Source organism: Ipomoea triloba, chromosome 9 (assembly GCF_003576645.1).
Source record: "Ipomoea triloba cultivar NCNSP0323 chromosome 9, ASM357664v1".
Taxonomy (NCBI): Eukaryota; Viridiplantae; Streptophyta; class Magnoliopsida; order Solanales; family Convolvulaceae; genus Ipomoea; species Ipomoea triloba.
This window is the reverse complement of record NC_044924.1, coordinates 4,419,549-4,443,664: the sequence shown is the minus strand read 5'-3', so window position 1 is coordinate 4,443,664 and position 24,116 is coordinate 4,419,549. Positions and strand designations below refer to the sequence as shown.

Genomic DNA, 24,116 nt, shown 5'->3' with positions numbered 1-24,116 from the left:
TTTCTCTTACTTCTTAAAATTACTTTAATTGTTTTTATAGGATTGAATATTGGGTTGGGTAACCATTTTTTTTTTAAATGTAATGTGAATATAATAATGTATATCATGATATATTTCTCTGAAGCTGTTAGATAAACTATAATTAATAAAGGGTAAATTGTATTACAATCTTTCGTATGTCTCACATACTTTATGAAGAAGACTAGTTTTTATGTTGTTCGTGTATATTAGAGAGACATGTGCTAAAATATTAAAATACCAATATAAGTTAGAATTATTATATTATGATAATAATTAGTCTAGTATTATAGTTTGAGTACTTTTTTATGGGTTTAAGGAAGGGGTGGACTTAGCACTAGTGTCTCTCACTAATACATCTCGTCCAAGAAATGCTTGCACGATTGGTCTCAATTATCTTCCAAATCCCCGGTGGTGCATTTGTATATTCTTTCCTTCCCTCATTGTGATGAGTGATCATTTTAGCCATTCAATCCGTTATGTTGCATGGTTCTACTACTCTTCATAGATATGCGCTATTTCTCGTTCTTTGTTCAGTTGTTCACGAATCAACGACCTTTTTTAAATTCACGAATAATTTTTATGAATTGTTATTATATATTTACACAATAAATATTATCAGTAATATGTTTTTATCATGTTCATGGCATATATGAATCAATAAAATTGTATACCTGATGATAATTCAATGTTCTTCCCTTTTGTTGAGGTGGAACACAAATTTCTATATAGTATTAAATCATGTAACATATATGAGATTCGAACTCTATGCATTACTCATAATCAAATTAGGAAAATACTTTAATTTCTTCCCCTTCTAAATTTCAACTCAACTCCATATATTTTCCATTATGATGTGACGTCCTTTCATTAAGTGCCATGAATTAATTGACACCACCGCTAATTCAAAATTAAATTTACCTATCAGTGAGATGTTGTCACATCATGAGAAATTAATTGAAAGGAAAAAATATTAGAATTCTCTAGTACTCCGTATTACTCATCAAAATATTTTTCACACATACATTATCTAAGTGCAACTTACTATCAATCTATCTCCAAACAAAGCCTATATTACTGCCCAATACACATGAAATAAACTCCGTAGGGCCCAAAACTATGATATATTCTTGTAAAATAACTACAATTGTTTTTTTTTTTTTTTTTCAGAATGCGCCCACTTTTAACAAGAATATTATGGCTTGATGCTTTTAAGACCCAAAACATGAAACCTTGTTAAACCGGCAAATTATTGCATGGACCATGATCTACACAGCTGCGTGGACCACAAAATTAAAAAGTACATTATTTTTATACTGAAGGTATATTATTTTTTACTGTAGGTACATTATTTGACAATATATATCAAATAATGTACCTTCAGTACAAAAATAATGTACCCTAAAATAATGTACCTACAATATAAAAATAATGTACATTCAATACAAAAATAATGTACTTTTTATTTTCTGTGTGGACCATGGTCCATGCAATAATGAACCTCTTTCCCACTCAACCAAACATAAAACTGGCCCAAAGGCATATGAACAAGAAAATAGTTAAATGCTCCCAGGATTATACTAGCCCATTAAGAGGATGTACCCTAGATCCAGATTTTCTTTCTTTTTTTTTTTTTTTTTTTTTGTACATTACGTATCCAACTTACGCTATACTAAATCTAAGCCCAGAAGAGAAGTAAATCACTAAATCGCGAGTCATCCCATCCGTTCCAGGTTCGCCCACCCCAGCCTGTATATTATGTGCACAAGGGTATTTATCTTCTCTAATCAGGCAAGATCTCTTGATGACTCTCTAGGTTTAGGATTAGAACCCAACATTTTAAAGTGATTATTAATCGAACCAATTGAGCTTACTCTATGGACAAAATTTTTTATTGTAATGTGTTAATTGGAGAAAATTTTTATTTCTTTGAGGGGAGAAAGTTTAAAAATAGGCTTAATTGTATGTTTTTTTAATTTTAAAAAAATGAAAATGAAAAAAAGGGGGAAATGAAGTAAAGGTAAATTTCCATTATGTAACAATAATTATTTACTTTACAGAGACTTGATTGTCCAGCTGCAAATTAAAAGCCAAGCCAGGCAGTAACGACAGAGGGTAAAATTCAATTCTAACCAACCACCAAACTACTGTAATTAAACTCATCAACTCGTTTCTGCAGTATTAATTAATTAAGATAATGCAGGTGGGGCAAAGAAGTTGTGCAAATCACCCGAGGTCCCAAACTGGCTCTCATGGTCATCAAGCAAGCAAGCATAAAGCTCTTTGGACGAGCCATGAAGCAAGCCCAAGCTCCCTGCAGCTTCATCACACGAACTGCAGGAGAGGGATAGGGAGGAATAGGGCGTGGCGGCGGCGGTGGCCAGCTGCAGCATCTCCTGCGCTTTCTGCACCTCTTCTCTCAGCCTCTCAACCTCTCTCCTCAGCCGCTCGTTATCCGACAAAACCTCGTCAAGTCTCTCATGCAGGGCCTTGTGGTCCACCTCCAGGCTCTGGCTCTTGCTCCGGGCTCGCTTGTTCTGATACCAAATTGCAATCTGGCGCGGGGGCAGTCCCAGCTGGCGAGCCAGCTGGGACTTGCTATCCGCATCCAGCTTGTTATTCACGTTGAAGCTGCCCTCTAATAGCCTCACTTGATCCTGGGTTAGCCTCTTCTTGTGGCACTTGAATAAGGGTTTCCGGGTTAGGGATTGGAAGTTATCCATGCCAGCCAGTTTAATTTGGAACTACAACAACAATTCAATGCTATTCAAGAATTTGATTGGGAACTGAAGTTATGTGTATATATAAGGATTGGAGATTAGGTTAAGTGTAATTTCCAAGTTGGCTTGTATGGTTGGGCGGCTATCATTTTCAATTTTCATGCATGGGCGTGGTCTTCACGTGGGTATGTGGCCTACTACCTAGGCTAGCTACTAGCGATTCTTGTGCCAAATAGTGTTTTGGTCAAATCTGATGGATAATACACACATATATTGGAAAAACATCATCATTTAATTTGATTCTACACTGTACAGGGAAAAATAATCAATTCATTTGGAGTGGCCTAAATACAACCAGATCGGACACTCTAAAGATTACATTATCACACGTTATTTAGACATGTGCGCAACACATATGTTTCCCTGAAACAAGGTTATTCTCGATCATATATTCTTGGGGAAACAAGGTTATTATCATATATTCTTGTCTATGCTTTTCTAGGGTTGAATATCTATATTCAAAAATTCCTTCTTACCTTTAATTTATTCATCATATAGTTATTTTGTGTTAGTCGACCAATTGAGCTGTGTTATTAGGATAAACTCGATCAACTCCTCATTCATGCATAGGTTGTTGATCTATATCTAAAACCTCTAAACTAAGTACGTACAAACTATTGCGCAAGCTCAAAATGGACAATCTATCATAATAACATGGATTTTAATATAAATGATCTGGAAATTATATTAGTACACGATTTAGGGGATGTTTAGTTGGATGGAAAAGTTTTTTCATGGAAATTGTTTTACTTAGAGTGAAGGAAAATGTTTTTTTTTGGTGTTTGGTTCATGAAATTTATTTTGTAATGGAAAATGAATTCCTCATATTTGAGGAAAAAAAATCATTGAATTGGTTGGACTAAGGATTTTGTTTTCTAGGGGAGATGGGAAGAAAAATTGATATGGTTTGACTATTTTACCCTTTGTGTACTTTTATTAATTTCTAAAGGCATATAAGTCTTTATACTAGTTATTCTTTACCATTCTAAATCTAACTAAATAACGTAATCAGTATTTCGAGTAATTTTATTTCACCAACCAAACAATGGAATTCATCTTCCTAGTAATTACGTTTCCATGAAATTTCAATTTCATTTCTCCTAAAATATTTTCCACAAACCAAACCAGCCCTTAGTATTGTAATAATCTAGAGAGCTGTGTAATTGACAAACATACAGAATTACGTAAAACTATTAGGTTTACCAAGTTAACTGGTCCACCAATTCGATTGCGATTGCTCGGATTGCAAGAAACTGAAGCTGCAGGTTCATGAATCTTAAGAAGTTTGCTGCCTGTAGAAGCTCTGGAAATTGTCTGATGGATCGAATTTGCATGAGATGCATGCATGTAGCAATATTTATGAAATTACGAAATATAAGTGTGGCTTCACTAGCATAACGTATTTGACCATGTCATATATGCATCTCAAGATTGATACTTCCAAACAAGTAAAAAAGAACAAAAAAGTGAGTATTGAGCAACTTGCTCTACCTTTATTTGACTTTTACATGCATCCATGTCATATTACACTCCAATCCGATCTTAAGAGTCTCTATCGTCCTGTCCTGACTTTAACAAAGAAGGTAAATCGCAAGACGTGATTTAGCGGTTTATTCCTATTAAACTGGAAGCCCAAAATAAGAAATCTAAAATCATTGATCATCCTTTCTTGAAATATAATATATTGGATGGTGTTATCATCTAGCTAGCCATGTATCAATTAATTAAGCTGGCATGCAGTCCATTCCATCTAACTTTAAGCCGTTTAAGGTCGTCTCTTGGTTAGGCCCCCCTTGTATGTGTCTGCTACAAGGACATCTCAGCGACTGAACTGTACTATATATGCAAATGAATCCCCCAAACTACATTTTCAAATTTCAAAAGGTTTGATTGAAAGAGGAATCCTACAGTGCCATGTCGTTTGGAGGAGATGCAATTCTTGGCCCACCTTAATAAAGACCATTCGCAATAAGACATTACAAACCAGTATTGGATGGGATTTTTTTTTTTATTTTTGTTTGCATGCTATCTTTCCGGTTAGTTGTGTAAGCGAGGATAATTAATCTTCACCCAGACCACAAGATTTTTGGCATTATCAACACTTCTTATTTTAAACTAGTTTTACATATGCATTGTGCGAATGGATTAATACCCAATGTTTATATTTAAATAAGTATTTCAAAGTACAGATTATATAGGAAAATTAAAGTTCATACATATACAATTAAATGTCAAATTTGTTTATTTAAGTAGATAATTCAAAGTATATGAATGCAATATAATATATGAGATTCATTATAATTGTCACTAAAATAAATATTTGCAACTTTAATTTGTAAAATAGATAGTCTAAACTCTACCATCGAAACTCGAACCCATTACCATCCATTTGAAATGATAACCAGGATGAACACAGTATATGGTAGTTGGTTATGTTACTTTAGTCAGTTCATCATCACTAGTGGAAAAACACAATTTTTTTTTATTTATCTATAATTTTTGTCCGTAAAAAAAATAGACTTTCTGTCAATTATCACAAAGTGGAATTATCCCTTGAAAGGAAATTTGTTGTTATTGAAAATTAAAGTGCATGAATGTTGTTGAATTGTGAGAGGTTCACTAGTACAAAAATGGGCATTTGTGTCTGGAATTTTGGATTTTTGCGTCTGGAGTAGATCAGACGCATATTCCGGAGACGCAATTGGTCCGGAGTATCTGCGTCCGGACGCAGATGATTTTTTATTTTTTTAAATGGACTATCTGCGTCTGTAGCTTTCCAGTTCCAGACGCAGATAGTCATTTGTTTTTTTAAAAAAGTTATTTGATAAAAATAATAATTTGCTTCGGAGGATTACAGCTAGAGATTTTGGACCCTGAGAGCAAAGATTCAAAATCAAATCTCTAGCTGAAATCCTCCCGAGTAAATTATTATTTTGTAACCTACCTATTAGATATTAGCGAGTGCAGAGATGGCGGCGTTAAGGGGTGTGTGGGGAAGGTGCGGCGATTGTAATCCTCCAGATCCAGATCTAAAAGTATATACGTAATATATTTTAACTTAAAAAAGAAATAAAAAAACAAAAGGTAGCTGCGTCCGAAGTAGGAACTTCCCTATTTCGGACGCACGAAGGTATAACGCTACGTACCAATTGCATCCGAAGTCCTACTTCGGACGCACGAAGGTATAACGCTACGTACCAGCTGCGTCCGAAGTGCGAACTTCGGATGCAGCTGGTCCATTTAAAAAATAAAATAAAATAAAAAATAATTAAATAATGGACATTTTAATTATAAAAATGCCACCGCGTCATTTTACGCGTCCAGAATTTCAACTCCGGACGCAAATAGTCCTATATTTTTAATCTAACTAGTGGTTGAACATGTTTCACAACTTGACAAGAAACCAATCTAGGCTGCTCCAAAATGGTCTATGTAGCAAGTGGATGATGTTCACTCAAAAGGTAGTAGGATGGACCCAATGCTTAAACCAGAAAATTTCTTGTACTGCTTAATATAGGCTCACCTCATAAACATTTTATTTTATATTATACATGCCACTATCACCCTAATAACTCCATAGTTCATTTCAAAATGTCCTTTCAGCACATTGTCTCAAATATATTTTCATCCAAGAAGTTTTCTAAAGGGGTGATTATTGGCCGGGAACTCCAATTCGTTACGTTAATAACCTATATAGGTAACAAATTCTCACTCTTTCGCCACGGAAGTCGGATGTCGGCCATAAGTTGACACGACCAACTTAAACACCCTGCTAGAAGTTGAGACGCCGCAAAAACTTCATCAACGGATCTCAAACAGCTATCTATCTCACTAGTATAGGCCAAGGGACTCCTTCCAACTTGTTAGCTAGGCATTCCAATTTCACTCCGCAAGCTCATCTGTAATAAATCTCAAATTAAACCAAAATCATAATCCATTTACTAGTCTAAATAATAAATCCATTACCTTACCTGACTCACCTAGCTACTTAGATCAGAGAATCATATTGCATAGTGTACTTTAGTTCGTCTACTCGATCGTATACCCTATTATTTTCAATTATTAGAAAAACGTTATATTGTTACAAATTAATCCCATTGATGAGCATGCATACGACTTAGAATTTCCAGGGCAATATACTAATATAATGCATGCATGAGAAGAGCAGATTACAGAAAGCCCACAGTACAGTGGAAGCCTGAGATCGAAAATGAAATTAAAGAAAAGCCAAAATGTAGAAATTGCCAAGAATTGGGCGGCGGGGCCACTCCAAAGATCAATAGTTCAATAATACCGGCCTGGTTGGCACAAGAGTCGGCATGGCATGGGAACAGAAGGGAGACAGGTGGGCAGTCCATTCAGCACACAAAAATGAATATGCATATATGATAATTATACTTTCATATATTAAAATTAAAGAAAAATATAAAGTGTAATTTATATTTTGTTATGAAATAAGAGCATGTAGCCACAAAATAAAAGTAAATTATAAAGTAAAATCAAAAGAACATGTAATATTACTCAACTCTGTGATCATCCTGATGAATAACCTATGTTTTATCATACGATAGACAAACTTAGTAGCATAGAATTTGTTTAAATTACCACAATTTAAACTACTTCAATTCATCGTTTTAATTGAATACTAAATTAACTTTCATTAAATCGGATGGTGTGTTTTGAGAACTTGTTTGCTTTGCAACTCGGTCAATCCTAACTACTAAAACTATATATCATCCACTTTAATTTGATGCAATGTCTCTAATAACTGTCCCAAAGAGGACGAGAATTCCAAGGTATAGTAAGAGCTGTGCTCTATCTTGCCTTTTGCTCCACTGAGGCATTAATGGTTTGATAAGGTCTGGTAGAAGTCAGAGAAGTATTTGAAGTGAGAGCCATTTAGAATGGGTGTTGTATGTAGATGTTGATTTTTTAAAGAAGTAATAAATGATATGACCATAATCAAACTATAATTGGAATATGATATCATATTTAATTGAAATATAATTGGGACAAGTAGACAACGACTACCTTCATGCGAAGCTGTGGAGTCTCAGAGAAAGTCTTAGATTGGTCAAAGAAAAATGGTGAAAAGGAGTGAAGCGGTGGTTAAAGCAGTGATAGGAGCTTCGAGAGTAGATTCAATATCGGAATCGTTACTCTTAGATTGTAGAGAGCTCCTTAATTAGACAAGTCAATAGCACCCGAGTGACTCACATTTTGAGGAAGGAGAATCGATGTGCTAATTTTCTTGCTAATATGGATCATGTTAGCAGTTGGGGGACTATGAGGATTGATGAACCGGACAATCTCAAGGACCTCTTAGACCGGCCACCGGGACGCACAAAGCGTGCCGACTAGGAGGGTTAGTTAATTTGGGGCTTTGGCCCCTCCTTTGCAACAAAAGAGATTAGTTGTTTATTACAATTATAATAGTAATTATTATTTGTATTAGAAATTTATTAGTTTGAATATGCCTTAGAGTCTTGTTCTAATAATTTAGATATAGTTATATAGGGGCAAGATTAGGTGAAAATATGCCCCTAAATATGTAACATCAGTGCCGAGAAGGAGCTGCTGTTATAGGGTTCCTTAAATGCAGCAAGAATATTCAGCAGATTATGGGATCAAAGTAAAGACAGTGACAAAAGTAACAAACGTGAAGTGGTGCAGTGGACATTATGTGAGACAGATCTGAATATATGTTGTTCTCAACTAGATTATGTTTGAGGCACAAGAAGCTAGACAAGCTAAGGTATCATATCAAATATTGACAGATCCAACAATGATAGTGAATTTGCTCATTAATTCACTATTATATTAGTAATATAATTATTTGTCTATCTCTTTTCTCTTAGAAAACAACTAAAGTTGTTTCTTTCTCTTGTAAGTTTTTAGTAGATCAGAAACAATTATTTTGCATCTTAAAATATCTGATTTTGTGCCATTTGTCCCTTTGGGACTTGGGAGGCACCAAATGCATGCTATTTTCATTTGATAGAAATTAGCATTAATTTTCTATCCGATATCAATAGTGGTCGGAAAAGTTGAAAAATTCCCTAAATATTCGTGTGCATGCATACTTTGAGGTGGTCAGAAAAATTGGTTGAAAATTGACAAATTTTTAGTAGTGTTTTTTATTGAAGTTCATTTCTTTATGTTTAATTTTTAGATATTTTCTACAAGTTTTTATTAAGTGGTGTAAGTGTATGATTATATGGACAAGTCTCTAGCCAGTTTGATCTTCAATTCATTAATCTTAAAACAAGCTAAGAAAAAGTATTGTGGTAATTAAATTTTGGTAACTATACATCTAATAAACCTACTTAACCCATCATGCAAAAGCACACAAATTAAAGTTCTAAGTTTTCAGTTAGTCATCCCTTAAATATTTTATTCACTAATTCAGCTGTTCATTGTTGATTTGTTGACCATAATATACTAAAAATAGCATGCAAAACCAGGCACGTACGGTATGCAATGTGTGGATGACATGTTCCAAATGAACAACTACTAAATGACAACAAAAGCTATTTGGCGATTTCTCCAAAGACATCATCAGACTACTGATAAAACATTCTTCCCACAAAACAGATTACCTATAAAACCTTCGCTTCCACAGTGGGAAATTAAGGGTCAAAATATTTTACCTACGTTCTCTTTACTTCATCATGCAAGATATGACACAATCTCTCCCTCCAGGTTTCAGGTTTCATCCCACTGATGAGGAGCTCATCACTTGCTATCTCATGAAGAAGGTTGCCTCCTCTGCAGATCCAACAGCCTCCATGATTGCAGAAGCAGATATCTACAAGTTCAATCCATGGGAACTGCCTGGTGCTTCCCATTTCCTATATATGCCTGTTTATTTCTTGCAAAACACCAGCTATGCAAAGATCAGACATTTCGTAGTAACCACAAAGTTACAAGTTTGACTCCTAGCAAAAGCATTGACCTTTTTCGTTTGAGCCAACAGTTACAGGCAACCTAGGCTGATTTATAATCCTTTAACAGCTAGGGTCAGACATTTTATGTAACTTCATGCATACATTACATCTTTGTAATTTTTGAGTGATAAGGAAAACCTGCAACCACTATCCAAGAGTTCTTGGGTATTAGATAAACTTCACCTTGTGACCCTAGCTAGCAAAAGACCACAAGGAGATAAACCAACTTATGTTGCTGACCGATTTAAATCAAGAAGGCCAATAAGTTGTTTTTGCTTGAATTCGAACTTGTAACATTTTGATTACCAAGTCAACAGCCTGACTGTAATTTTGATTGTACTGAACGATTCTTTGTGTTGTTTTGGTTGTTCCTCTTCCAGGACGGGGATACTTTGGAGAGAAGGAGTGGTTTTTCTTCAGTCCCCGTGACAGAAAATACCCAAATGGTCATCGTCCAAACAGAGCAGCAGCATCAGGATACTGGAAGGCCACTGGCACTGACAAACCAATACTTTCAGCTACTGCATCATCATCATCAAGATGCATAGGAGTAAAGAAAGCACTTGTGTTCTACAGAGGTCGCCCTCAAAAGGGCATAAAGACTGATTGGACTATGTGGGAATATAGGCTTCTCAATAATGGCCACCAACCTTTCAGGCAAAAGGGATCAATGAGGGTAATAAGCCAGTTTCTCTGATTATACCCACAATGCATGCAAAGTTTCTGCGAGCTAACTATTAATTTCCTGTTTTTGTTGTGTGTTTCAGTTGGATGATTGGGTGCTATGCCGGGTTCGAAACAAGAGCAACAATGTTGCAGAGGGAAGATTTGGAAATAATGGGAAAGAAGACATAATAAGTGAGAAAATCAACCCCTCTTATGATCATCATTGCTATGCTGGAGGAAGTCAAGTGTTGGATGGGCTTGAGTATTTTGGTCACTTCCAATTCCAAACAGGCTCCTCATCAAACCACTCAAATCCACAGGCAAACATCATGGGTGATTCTGTAAAAGAGGCACTGGAAAATATCAAAAGAGTGCTTCTATTTGAGCCTTGCATATACGCCCAACCCCAAATATTGAACCAAGATGAATCTGAACTCAACCCAACTAGCTAGCTTGGTTTGAATGATTGAACAATATAATGCTTCAAACAAGAAACCTTAGATTAAATTCCTCTCTGGGAAAAAGTCGGACCCATTTTCTCAATCTGTGCATGTAACTGTATTTCATAATATTCCAGACACATTGTAATATATGCTGAGTGTGTGTGATATCCTTGATATATGAACAAGCCATCTTCAATCTCAGAGTATACTGAATTACAGGAATTTTTGATCTTTTATCTCAACATAGGGAAATTTAAAAATAGTTATACAATCAGACATACTTATTGAATTGTAGTTATCTAAATTAGCACAATATCAATCGGGACCATAATTGCCAAGACCTTGTAGTCTAGTGGCACCCAATTGTACTCTCATAAGGAAGGGGTGGGTTCGAGCCTCAATGGAAGTAATATTAACTCTTTGTACTTCAATAGATTGTGAAAGTAGTTATGAACAGATACTGCATTATAACAGAGCCAGTAGTCCTAAAAAAAAAAAAAACAAATCAATCCGGACCATAACAGTTCCCAAAAATATAACAAACTGGGCTTATGTGAAAACTCATCAGTTGGAGCAAAAGTAGGACAACCCGCGAGCGGCCCAATAGGACGATGGGCCTAATTATTCTGGAAAAGAATATAAAAGATACGCCGTATGAAAATAAATTTGGAAAGCTTCTGAGTGGGCCCAGTAGCTTTATATCCACGCTGTCGCAGTGTCACTCTTATCTAATTCCCAATATACCCTTACCCCACCTTCCAAAAACATTACACACTTATGGGCATATCCGGTAATTCAAATTCCCACAGTCCGCACTATAAAAATTCCACTCAGACCTTTCTCGTTTCTTTTCCCTCTTCTCTATTCAAATTCTCTCTCCTCGAAGCACACAACTCTGTGAAGTCCTTTAGAAGTGATTGAACTTTCTCTCTCTAGAAGTGACCGCGTCCGGTTGGGATTCCGCCATGAGGAGGTTGTTCGGCCGAGGCTCGGCCCAAGATTCGCCGCCGGCGGGGTCTTCTTCACCGTCTTCGCCGTCGCCATTTCCCCCGCTCTCTATTAACACCACGGCTGGACCGGCGAGGCCGATCCGGTTCGTGTACTGCGACGAGAAAGGCAAATTTCAGATTGATCCAGAGGCGCTTGCGGTGCTTCAGCTCGTTAAGGAGCCCGTTGGTGTCGTAGCCGTCTGTGGTCGTGCTAGACAAGGGAAGAGCTATATATTAAACCAGGTAAACCTTAGAGAATTGGGAAAGTTTTATTTCAGTTATTCGTTAAAATGCGAAATCCAGGGTTTTTACTTGAGCTAGAGTTGGTTTTTAACTTAATTGTGTTATTTTCCTTTGGTTTTATTTAGTGTAAGTTGTAAAAAAAGGGTTTTTTTAATTTTAATTTTTTATGGGTTTCCTGATTGCATTTTCGAGACTGTTTATCAACTGGCGGATTGTAGTCCGACGAGTCATTGTTATTGGGAAATCGCAATGGAATTGTACAAACTAACTTTTACGATTTTTATTGTCTCCACTGTTATGGGGGTTATAAAAATAAAATATATTTGTTGGAGAAATATTTTAGTGTGTCAACTTCTAGGTTGAAATGCATTGTTTTGTTTATTTTTTGTTGCACTTTTTTAAATACTCAATCCTTTAGACTTCCTGCCAACGTTTCTCCTCAATGTAGGGAGTGGCATACTCCCAGTCTTCTTGTGGCTGCTCCCTATCTAGCAGCCCAAATCTCAATTTTTTTGAACTTTACAAATTGTTAACCCTGCTGATCCAGGAGCCTAGTGCTGTTGCATGGTGGGCTTCACTCAGTCTACAATTTTAAGTTAGGTACATTCTGAAAATGGGATATGCCATTGGAGTCTTTTTTAATCTGGTCTGCACTGCTGCACTTCCAAGAATTGATGAGCCCCAATCATGAAAAACACGAACTTTATTAGTCATCAACTGAAATCAACAGTCCTTAGGGAGTTCGAGTTCCCAATCATTTTCATTCAATACTTTTGTTGTATTGACAGGATTCGTTTTTATCATTCTGGAGGACTATTATGGAAACAAATTCTGATTCCTTACTAAGTCAAAGATTTTTATTATTGTAAAAAGCATAATGATCTCATAATCCAAAAAGGTTGATACATATCTCTTCCATAAACATGAAACACATTGACAAGAAAACCTTGATGGTCAATGTCTTGTATAAGGGAAGAGATTTAGGACCCATGGAATTCTTCTCGCTCTCGCCTGTGCTTCCAAGAGTTGATAAGACATTTGCCTCAACAGAAGAAATGAGAAGTAACCTATTTGCAAATTGCAATTTAGGGATCCTTTTCAGGATTGGTGAGGATATGGGGTTGCTGCCATTTCTGTTTTGGAAGTGTTGACTGTTGACACCATCGTGATTGACCAAATGCTTGTGGTTTCTCCCTAATTGGCTTCTAAATTATGATATTGGTCTTGGTCAGTTTGTAAGGAACCTTAGTACTTAGTAGCTTATGCAGTGACTTAATGCCAGCATTTAGCCACTAGGACCCTAACAATAAATGAAGTCAGAATTGTTGTTGTCTTGGCAGCTCTAACCCACACGGCCACACCCTGTCTTTACCCTATCCAACTGTGCTAGATAGGAGACTAACAGATGTTTTCCTGCATTTTAGCTTCTTGGGAGAAGCAGTGGATTTCATGTGGCCTCAACACATCGACCATGTACCAAAGGTCTTTGGTTGTGGAGTGCACCTGTAAGGAGAACTGCTCTTGATGGAACAGAATACAATCTTTTACTGTTAGATACTGAAGGAATCGATGCTTATGATCAAACGGTAAGGTTTTCCTTTAATATTTTTATTGTAATGCAAATATCTACTTGTGTATGACTTCGTTCAACTGGCATATTCTGTTTCGGGGGTGGGGGTGGGGGTGGGGGGTGGAGTGGGTGAGTAATTTAAACTGGTACTTGCTGAGGATGGATTTTCTTAGTATGCTTGTTATTTGTTGTTTCATCATGAGAGTTAGCTTTTTGAAATGGAACCATATTGTTTTCCTTTTCTACATAATTTCGACATTATACTTTCTGCATTTCATCATTTTTAGTACTCCATACTTCTGATTAATCTATGTGGTATAGTGATTGGTAAATAGGAATGCATTTACTTTTTCTCAAATATTTTCAAATACTTTTAAATATTTGTTGGTTTGTAGGGAACGTATAGCATGCAGATATTTTCCTTGGCAGTCCTCCTATCAAGCATGTTCATATATAATCAGGTCAGTGCAAACCCAACATGGATGTTATACTATGTTCAATGATGAGCTCTCTCTCTCTCTCTCTCTCTCTCTCTCTTTAATTTCTCTCTTTTTAATTTAATTTTTTTTTTGGTGCTGGTTCTTTTAGATGGGTGGTATTGATGAAGTTGCACTTGACCGGCTCTCGCTTGTTACTGAAATGAGTAAACATATTCGTGTCAGAGCTTCTGGGGGAGGGAGTTCCATATCAGAACTGGGACAATTTGCCCCAACTTTTATCTGGCTGCTTAGGGTAATTTAGAGTTCTTTTCCTTCAATAACTGCTTAGGCTGAAACCTTCTATATATTACATCTTACATTTTCTACATGCAGGATTTTTACTTGGAATTAACTGAGGATACTAGGAAAATAACACCTCGCGATTACTTGGAGCTTGCTTTGAGTCCAGTTGTAGGGAGAGAGAGAGATGTAGTTGACAAAAATAAGGTTACTTGTTTTTTCTTGTCAAAAAGTTATTTTATTATAGGCTACTTTGTAAATTATATTTTTACAAACCTCTAACTTGTCATAATATTTCACTCATTGTTTGATGGACTCTTTGTTTTTAGAAGATTGATATTAGAATAACTTGAATATAATAATTGCAGATTAGGGAGTCTATTCGTGTTCTTTTCCCTGAGAGAGAGTGCTTCACCCTTGTGCGACCTTTGAGCAATGAAAATGAGCTGCAAAGGCTTGACCAGATACCAGTCAGTTTTTTACTTTTTTCTATCCTCACACATGAACTGCTGTTACTTTATGTCTGATTCTATTATGGTAGTGTATAGTATCACCAGTATTCATGTTCTGTATTTTTACCTTTCATCTGCAGTTGGATAGGCTCCGGCCTGAATTTAAAGCTGGTCTTGATACTTTGACAAGATTTGTTTTTGAGAGGACTAAAGCGAAGCAAATTGGTTCATTGGTAATGACAGGTCCCATTTTTGCCCGTATAACCCAGTCCTTCCTGGATGCTCTAAATAATGGTGCAGTACCCACAATCACCACATCATGGCAGGTTTGTTTCACATAGCACAATTATGCTCTTTTTAATTTTCTTTTTGTTTCATATTTTTTATGCTTTCATGATATTTGCTGGAATGAGTAGCAATTTTATACCACAAACATTCTCTAACCAAAAATAGAGGAACACAGTATATCTATTTCACCATGATCTTGAAACAATTATTTGTCTTTAGTATGAGACTTGTTGTCATTGCCCTGGAAACTATTGTTCCTCCAATTGATGGCTTGATTGAAAATATCTCTGTAAGAATTCTTTGCACTGCCAAAGACCTTGTGTCTTTGCTTTCCAAGTTGTACTTTCCATTAACATTGCTCCTCATCTTGTAATTTCCTCAATTCCTCAAGTGAAGAATCATCCATTCCTCATATTCTACTGGCATGAAAATTTTTGGACTGGAATGATTCTGGTACTTTTATAGGATGTGTTTATATAGCACCCTTGAGGCTGAATAGGATGTCAGTTTGATGGAAGATGTGGTAGTATTTTTCGTGGATGTTAGATCCATTTGCTCCCCTAAAATATCAATTATATTCATTTTATTCAATTAAGGATTTTGGGTTTTAAGGTCCCACACTCCCATTCCCACTCCCCTCCCTTTTCTTCAGCAAAGTTTGCTTAACATTATATGCTTTGTGTTTTGTTGACTTCTGCAGAGTGTTGAGGAAGCCGAGTGTCAAAGAGCTTATGATTTAGCTGCTGAGATTTACATGTCTACTTTTGATCGTTCTAAACCTCCGGAGGAAGTAAGTGTTTCTTAAGTTGCATTGATTCTTTAAACTGATTGTTTTCTAATATTTTTAGTAATTGTAGGCTGCACTTCGAGAGGCACATGAATATGCGGTTCAAAAGTCATTGTCTGCATTTAATGCTACAGCTGTTGGGGCTGGACCAATCAGGCAAAAATACGAGAAGCGCCTTCAAAGTTTTGTTAAAAAGGCATTTGAGGTAGTCTTATCTTACATTCTTTCCTCTTTAAGTCTCAACAAGAATTCATTTTTTGATAGATACACTCTTACCAGTCCCTTGGTGATAGTATGAGATCATGCTAATCTCATTTTGGCATGTGATACATACAAGTGTTTCAACATTGTATGAACTGATATGGATTGTAAAAAATAATGACTGGTAAACAACATGGATTGACTTTCTTCTGCTAGTCAGTCATCTTTAGATGTCTATGATGTGGCTGCAACTTCTAATCTGTAAAATATATGCATTCTTATGGGTCATTGATTTGGATTATAATCGATGCAGGATATCAAACGGGATTCATTTAGTGAGGCTTATCAACAATGTTCAAATTCCATACAGGAGATGGAAAAGGATCTTAGAAAGGCTTGTCATGCTCCTGATGCAAAAATTGATAATGTGCTTAAGGTAAGTGGAAGAATAGTGCTGTTGTTTATTTGCAAAAAAAGTCTCATAAGCTATTAATATAGGCGTAATAAGTTGTTTAACTTAGGAAACTATTACATACTGCAGGTTCTGGATCATCTTTTATCAAAATATGAAGCATCATGTCATGGCCCAGAAAAATGGCGAAAACTTGTAATTTTCTTACAACAAAGGTTTGTATTGGCATTTGTTTATTAAATACTTTTAAAGGGATACTCCGTAAAAGATGTTGCACTCTTTATGCTCCAGTTTGGAGGGCCCACTACTTGATCTCACCAAGAAACAAATAGATCAAATTGGAGCAGAGAAGACTTCTCTTGTGTTGAAGTGCCGATCAATTGAGGACAAGATGGGTTTGCTTAACAAACAGCTGGAAGCTAGTGAGAAGTACAAGTCTGAATACTTGAGGCGATATGAAGATGCCATCAATGACAAGAAGAAGCTTGGAGATGACTATATGAGTCGTATAACAACGTTGCAAAGTAAATGTAGCTCTCTAGAAGAGAGATGTTCTAGCCTGTCAAAAACATTGGATTCTGCCAGGCAGGAGTCTTTGGAATGGAAAAGAAAATCCGACCAGTTATTGTCAAAGCATAGAGCTGATGAAGATCAGATAAACGCAGAAATATCAATTCTTAAATCAAGAACTTCTGCTGCTGAAGCAAGAGTTGCTGCTGCCAAAGAACAAGCCCATGCTGCTCAGGAGGAAGCAGAAGAGTGGAAGAGGAAATATGAAATTGCTGTCAAGGAGGTGAAAGTTGCTCTTGAGAAGGCAGCAGTTTTCCAGGAGCAGGCAAACAAGCAGACCCAATTGAGAGAAGAGGCTTTAAGGAAAGAATTTTCCATTACTCTGGCTGAGAAGGTGAAATTTCTAGCACAGTTTACTCAGTGTGTCTATCAGGGCTTTCTGTTTGTGTTTTCTAACTATGATGTTTTACTGTTCTTTATATTGAACTACAGGAAGATTATATTAAGGATAAGACATCAAAGCTTGAACACACTGAGCAGCGGCTGACAACCCTTAGCTTGGAGTTGAAGGTGTGCATTCTTCCTTTTAGATTGAGACTATCAATCTTTTGCCCTGCACTCCTACAGTGGTGTAAAACAATTGCAGACATTCATATATGATATATCTGTATGCATGATTTCATGTTTGTTCTTGTCTATGGTTTCCTAGCTCTATACACACTTGTATATACTTTGACAGGCTGCTGAAGCAAAAATTAAGAACTATGATCTTGAAGTATCATCCTTGAAGCTTGAAATAAAGGAGTTGGGCGAGAGATTAGAGAATATTAATGCTACTGCACAGTCATTTGAGAGAGAGGCTCGAATTCTAGAACAGGAAAAAGTTCATCTGCAACAAAAATACCAATCTGAATTTGATAGATTTGAGGAAGTCCAGGAAAGGTGCAAATTAGCTGAAAGAGAGGCGAAGAGATTAACTGAATTTGCTGATAAAGCAAGAGCTGAAGCAGCTCTGGCTCACAAAGAAAGGAGTGAGACTCAGCGGTTGGCAATGGAACGATTGGCTCGAATTGAGAGGGCTGAGAGACTCATTGAAAATCTGGAGAGACAAAAAGCTGACCTGACCGATGAAGTATCAAGGCACCGCGCAGCAGAGGTGGATGCTCAGTCGAAAGTTGCAATGCTCGAAGCTAGAGTTGAGGAAAGGGAAAAGGAGATGGAGTCACTACTGAAATCAAACAACGAACAGAGGGCCACTACAGTTCAAGTCCTCGAGAGACTGCTGGAGAGCGAGCGTGCTGCACGTGCTGAATCAAGCAATAGGGCGGAACTTCTGTCTGTTCAATTGCAAGCTACACAAGGAAAGCTAGATCTCCTTCAGCAACAGATGACTAGAGTCCGTCTAAATGAAACAGCATTAGATAGTAAGCTGAGAACAGCTTCCATTGGGAAACGTGCAAGAGTAGATGAGTACGAAACAGGTGTGGAATCCGTACATGATCTTGGGACTAATGACGGAGTAAGAAGGGGGAATAAGAGGTACAAAAGCACTACTAGTCCCCTGAAGATGGCCTCACCAGAAGACGGTGGTTCAGTTTATAGGGGCGACGATGACAGTCAAAGCCAACAGACAAATTCAGGAGGGGACTACACAAGGTTCACAGTGCTAAAACTCAAACAGGAGCTCACAAAGCATAACTTTGGTGCCGAGCTACTCCAATTGAAGAATCCAAACAAGAAAGACATTCTTGCACTCTACGAGAAATGTATCCTCCAGAAGTCATAGGTTCTTTAGGTTTTGGTGAGCTGGGTAGAAAGTTTGTATGTAGTTTACTAGTTACTTCATCATGATGCATATACAAATTACAGAGGGTGGTGCTTTCTGGTAAGTATCCTTGTGTTTTCACTGTTGGATTGTATTCTTTTTAGGTATGCGAGTGGGTAGGTTAAATATTTGGTTAAAAGTTAGAAGAAAAAGCAACGACCTTTGGGAAGGTCGGGGTTTGTTATGTGTTCCTTTTCTGTCTCACCAATTGTGTTTAATTGGTTGTGACAGTAAAAGATTTCATGATTTAGGGTATGTTGTAAATGAAGCAGTCTGGCACATTAAAGCTTGAGCCTTCTTCATTTATTCTATTGTTGAAAAGAGAAGCTTCAATTCTGACATTATATTTGGTCTGTAGTCTGTAAATGCTTTGCTTTAACCATTATATTGTCCTCAAGCCTATGCAAATTGGAAATATCTTCTCAGTTTTCTTCAGAAGTCAGAACCTACTATCATGATGGTTAGGTGGTTAGAAATCTGCCATTTTCAGATGATAGAGCTAATCTTGTCTTGTGCAAATTATTGTTTAATTCAAAATTTAACATTTTAGAGTCGACAAAATGTATTTTGTACTATATAGTAATAAGTTATAGATCAAACAAACACATGTAGTACGTATGCTAGTTCAGGATGTATAATAATGACATACATTGTCAAAGTGAGTTATATATTGTCATCTTATTAAAAAGTTTAGTAAAAAAATTAGTTTCTTATTAAATTCTACATTTTTTTTAAAGAAAAACAGGGGATAATATTTGTAGTCGCTTAGTTATGAGATAATAATTATTTTCATCATTAGTTGTTCAACATGCATGCATTTGGACCTAGTTATCACCCAAAGTCGTTGACTTAGTTTTCCATCTAATGAATCTTTTAACTATAAATAGAAATTGGAAAAACTATCACTTCAAAATTTAGCCTAGCGGGTATATGATGAAATATTTATTAATTTAGAATTTTCTTAGTTAATGTTAAGAGTTAGGCTATATTTATTCTGCAATACTCACTCACTCTCAAAAATAAGTCATAGTGTCATATTATCATATTTGTAATTCAGTCATATTTTTTTTACATTTCCACTAAGAATTGAATAACCATATATAGTATAAACAAATGAACTAAGCATAATTGAATAAGTAATTAGATATATTGAAAAGATCAGTATAACTATATGATATAGGGTGTTCTTGGTGCTTCTGAATTACAGTATAAATGTACTCACTTACAATCTATACCTACTACCTATCAATGTGTTTGCGGAGCTAAGATTTATACCTATCTTCGCCCAGAGTGCACTTTCAAATACCAACAACAAGTTTTTTTTTTGTAAATCAAAGCTAAGAAATTCATCATTTATTACAGGTAAAAAATAAAAAATAAAAATCCTACAACCCATCCAATTAGCTAGTTACTGTGTATAAATCTTAAATTTCTTGTGTAAGCTAAGCTACTATATATGGCACACAACAAGCCACCATCACCACCCTATAAAGTAATTTGTATTTCTTTTCATTTGTCTTTACTTGAATTTGAAGATAGATTAATGAAGGACGAAGTATCAGCATGAACGACCAAACTGGGGATTAGCTGATGAGGTTGGGCATCAGGGTTTTGGCTTCCGACATGGTACGAGGAAATGAAAGGAGGATTATAGTAATCAACGAAATTGTTGTCGTCACGCCTGCTAAAGGACACTGATGACGTTTTGTTGAGCGGTTGTTTTGAGCTTGATGACGAGGAGGATCCGCACTGTCTAGGCTGCGTTTGGTAGAACACTTTGGACACCACCAACTCTCCATCTTTCTCCTCTTCGTCGTGGCCGAGGTGGTACTGGTGCATTACCCAATTTGTCTTCTCAGGTTTCCTTTGCCTGCCGTAGTTGGTGTAGAGGACGAGGATCTTTTTGTAGCCTCTCAGATTAGCTTCCCCAAACACGGCCCTAGTCTTGCCGGTTTTGTGCCACCTCGTCTCGCCGCCGTCCGCATCCGTGTGCACCTTCCGCCGCTTTCTTGTCCCTGTGGTGTACGCTTTCGACGGCCGGTGGAAGAAATGCCGGACTTGCCCGTCCTTGTTCACCCCTGCATGCATGCACCATTCTTGCTCTTCAACCATTCACCACATAATTAATATATAAAATATAAATATAGACACTAATACATAGACACAAAGTGGTATTCAAGTTGGTCAAGCTGTTGATTTGACAATCATAATGTTATAAATTCGACTCTAGAGGACAGGAATAGAGTTAGAAATAAAATATATATTTAAGATGTATTAGGGATTACAACAAACTATGTAGCTAGCAAAGTATTGATAACTTTCATATATATATAGAGAGAGAGAGCGCAAATGCAGATAGTGCTTCTCGTGCGACCGGTGCAGATTCACAATCAGGTATGCATAAATGCACCACATACACAGTGTTCGTAAATGCACCACAATGAAATGCACCAATGCACCATACACCAGAAAAATATACCAGTCCACTATAAATAATCATAGATTGGTTTACCTCCTTGTGGTAGGATCACAAGACGTGGTATAACCTAGATTAATTTATTTGTTTGTAATAAGGTCACAAAATGTGGAGTTTATTCAGTATACATATTCAACTGGTTTTAGTAAAATATGTAAATAATTAAACCCAAAATGATAATTTGTCAATGAAAGTATGTGTCAAAGTTTGAACCGTTTGGGAGTTGTGACAATAGCCCAACACCCTACAAGTAGACATCAAGATTGACCATCTTAGGAACTTGCAGCAGGTTCCTTCAACATGGATTTGAGTACGTAAAAAGCAATCTTAGAATCACAATATTTTACGTTATCCAAACCACGAAACATGCGAGCATGATCCGCCATAATATACATAAACAAATTGAGGGAAGACACAAGGCTTTAAGGAACCTAATACTCAAAAACACAATTGATAGCATTTTGCAAGCAAGAAATACTCATTTGGAAAACACCTGAAATTTGTTGGTTTTGACGTATGTGTGATATGTCCATCGCAATGTTTTCATTTTCTTGACGATTTGAAATTCTCATATACTATTTAGAGGATTCCACGACATGCAAACCCAAGAATAAGGAACAAAAAGTAAAAAGGAAACATATATAGCAATTTCTTCTTTTTTGTCCGTTTTAAAACTCATTTTCTGACAAATACATTTGGATAATTTTAGTTTTTAATGAATGTATCAATTATATGTGTCTTTTAGTTTATGTAATGGGTTATGTAGACAAAAAAAATTCACCATTTGATGTGGTAGTATAGGCTTCGTATTTAATTAACAAATAGTTTTTTTTTTTAACCAGAAAGCAGTCAACCAATTTATCATAACCAATAAATAAAAAGAATGTCATTGTCACACCATATAACAGAAGAAAATTTTGGTCCATGCAGCAATATGCTTATGAAATTGTGCACCTCAAGTGTATGACGCATATATACATACACTTGGTGCATATATGCATAGAATTTTGCATTAGTTACACCTCTATCTATATATACATACATATATATATATATATATATATATATATATATNTCTCAGGTTTCCTTTGCCTGCCGTAGTTGGTGTAGAGGACGAGGATCTTTTTGTAGCCTCTCAGATTAGCTTCCCCAAACACGGCCCTAGTCTTGCCGGTTTTGTGCCACCTCGTCTCGCCGCCGTCCGCATCCGTGTGCACCTTCCGCCGCTTTCTTGTCCCTGTGGTGTACGCTTTCGACGGCCGGTGGAAGAAATGCCGGACTTGCCCGTCCTTGTTCACCCCTGCATGCATGCACCATTCTTGCTCTTCAACCATTCACCACATAATTAATATATAAAATATAAATATAGACACTAATACATAGACACAAAGTGGTATTCAAGTTGGTCAAGCTGTTGATTTGACAATCATAATGTTATAAATTCGACTCTAGAGGACAGGAATAGAGTTAGAAATAAAATATATATTTAAGATGTATTAGGGATTACAACAAACTATGTAGCTAGCAAAGTATTGATAACTTTCATATATATATAGAGAGAGAGAGCGCAAATGCAGATAGTGCTTCTCGTGCGACCGGTGCAGATTCACAATCAGGTATGCATAAATGCACCACATACACAGTGTTCGTAAATGCACCACAATGAAATGCACCAATGCACCATACACCAGAAAAATATACCAGTCCACTATAAATAATCATAGATTGGTTTACCTCCTTGTGGTAGGATCACAAGACGTGGTATAACCTAGATTAATTTATTTGTTTGTAATAAGGTCACAAAATGTGGAGTTTATTCAGTATACATATTCAACTGGTTTTAGTAAAATATGTAAATAATTAAACCCAAAATGATAATTTGTCAATGAAAGTATGTGTCAAAGTTTGAACCGTTTGGGAGTTGTGACAATAGCCCAACACCCTACAAGTAGACATCAAGATTGACCATCTTAGGAACTTGCAGCAGGTTCCTTCAACATGGATTTGAGTACGTAAAAAGCAATCTTAGAATCACAATATTTTACGTTATCCAAACCACGAAACATGCGAGCATGATCCGCCATAATATACATAAACAAATTGAGGGAAGACACAAGGCTTTAAGGAACCTAATACTCAAAAACACAATTGATAGCATTTTGCAAGCAAGAAATACTCATTTGGAAAACACCTGAAATTTGTTGGTTTTGACGTATGTGTGATATGTCCATCGCAATGTTTTCATTTTCTTGACGATTTGAAATTCTCATATACTATTTAGAGGATTCCACGACATGCAAACCCAAGAATAAGGAACAAAAAGTAAAAAGGAAACATATATAGCAATTTCTTCTTTTTTGTCCGTTTTAAAACTCATTTTCTGACAAATACATTTGGATAATTTTAGTTTTTAATGAATGTATCAATTATATGTGTCTTTTAGTTTATGTAATGGGTTATGTAGACAAAAAAAATTCACCATTTGATGTGGTAGTATAGGCTTCGTATTTAATTAACAAATAGTTTTTTTTTTTAACCAGAAAGCAGTCAACCAATTTATCATAACCAATAAATAAAAAGAATGTCATTGTCACACCATATAACAGAAGAAAATTTTGGTCCATGCAGCAATATGCTTATGAAATTGTGCACCTCAAGTGTATGACGCATATATACATACACTTGGTGCATATATGCATAGAATTTTGCATTAGTTACACCTCTATCTATATATACATACATATATATATATATATATATATATATATATATATATATATATATATATAT

The 24,116-nt window shown here is 36.2% G+C and overlaps 4 protein-coding genes across 6 annotated transcripts in view; 2 read left to right on the top strand and 2 right to left on the bottom strand.

The window, feature by feature from the left end:
• Positions 1-2,028: 2,028 nt before the first annotated feature.
• Positions 2,029-2,812, bottom strand: LOC116030613 (homeobox-leucine zipper protein ATHB-52-like). The gene has a single exon (XM_031272920.1). It carries the CDS (start codon positions 2,739-2,741, stop codon positions 2,208-2,210), a length of 534 nt encoding a protein of 177 aa, XP_031128780.1. The 5' UTR covers positions 2,742-2,812; the 3' UTR covers positions 2,029-2,207.
• A 6,657-nt stretch (positions 2,813-9,469) lies between these two features.
• Positions 9,470-10,863, top strand: LOC116029150 (NAC domain-containing protein 2-like). The gene is made up of 3 exons (XM_031271055.1): positions 9,470-9,635; positions 10,126-10,421; positions 10,513-10,863. The coding sequence occupies exons 1-3, from the start codon at positions 9,470-9,472 to the stop codon at positions 10,861-10,863; spliced, it is 813 nt and encodes a 270-aa protein (XP_031126915.1).
• An 858-nt stretch (positions 10,864-11,721) lies between these two features.
• LOC116029485 (guanylate-binding protein 4-like) lies at positions 11,722-19,247 on the top strand. Its single transcript, XM_031271531.1, has 14 exons — positions 11,722-12,086; positions 13,511-13,672; positions 14,052-14,117; positions 14,245-14,388; positions 14,469-14,582; positions 14,744-14,845; positions 14,968-15,153; positions 15,816-15,905; positions 15,973-16,107; positions 16,417-16,539; positions 16,645-16,730; positions 16,807-17,419; positions 17,518-17,595; positions 17,765-19,247. The coding sequence occupies exons 1-14, from the start codon at positions 11,820-11,822 to the stop codon at positions 18,809-18,811; spliced, it is 3,213 nt and encodes a 1,070-aa protein (XP_031127391.1). The 5' UTR covers positions 11,722-11,819; the 3' UTR covers positions 18,812-19,247.
• A 731-nt stretch (positions 19,248-19,978) lies between these two features.
• The window catches only part of LOC116029476 (NAC domain-containing protein 73-like), a 7,042-nt gene continuing 2,904 nt past the window's right edge, over positions 19,979-24,116 (bottom strand). For 2 of the 3 annotated variants that reach the window (XM_031271517.1, XM_031271518.1), the window contains 2 exons: positions 22,419-22,626; positions 19,979-20,720 (listed from right to left, as the gene is read on the bottom strand). In XM_031271517.1, coding sequence (XP_031127377.1) covers positions 20,360-20,720; positions 22,419-22,626 — 569 coding nt within the window. In that variant the 3' untranslated portion in view covers positions 19,979-20,359. Of the gene's footprint in view, positions 20,929-22,418; positions 22,627-24,116 lie in introns of all 3 variants that reach the window. The other variant, XM_031271519.1, reaches the window with a different exon arrangement.

Bases quoted from the DNA above. Each gene is read 5' to 3' on its own strand.
- LOC116029150 (XM_031271055.1), top strand. From the start codon at position 9,470: ATGCAAGATATGACACAATCTCTCCCTCCAGGTTTCAGGTTTCATCCC. The intron at 9,636-10,125 runs GTGCTTCCCATT...TTCCTCTTCCAG, and splicing joins CAATCCATGGGAACTGCCTG to GACGGGGATACTTTGGAGAG. The intron at 10,422-10,512 runs GTAATAAGCCAG...TGTGTGTTTCAG, and splicing joins GGCAAAAGGGATCAATGAGG to TTGGATGATTGGGTGCTATG.
- LOC116030613 (XM_031272920.1), bottom strand. From the start codon at position 2,741: ATGGATAACTTCCAATCCCTAACCCGGAAACCCTTATTCAAGTGCCAC.
- LOC116029485 (XM_031271531.1), top strand. From the start codon at position 11,820: ATGAGGAGGTTGTTCGGCCGAGGCTCGGCCCAAGATTCGCCGCCGGCG. The intron at 14,389-14,468 runs GTAATTTAGAGT...TTCTACATGCAG, and splicing joins CTTTTATCTGGCTGCTTAGG to GATTTTTACTTGGAATTAAC. The intron at 15,154-15,815 runs GTTTGTTTCACA...TGACTTCTGCAG, and splicing joins CAATCACCACATCATGGCAG to AGTGTTGAGGAAGCCGAGTG.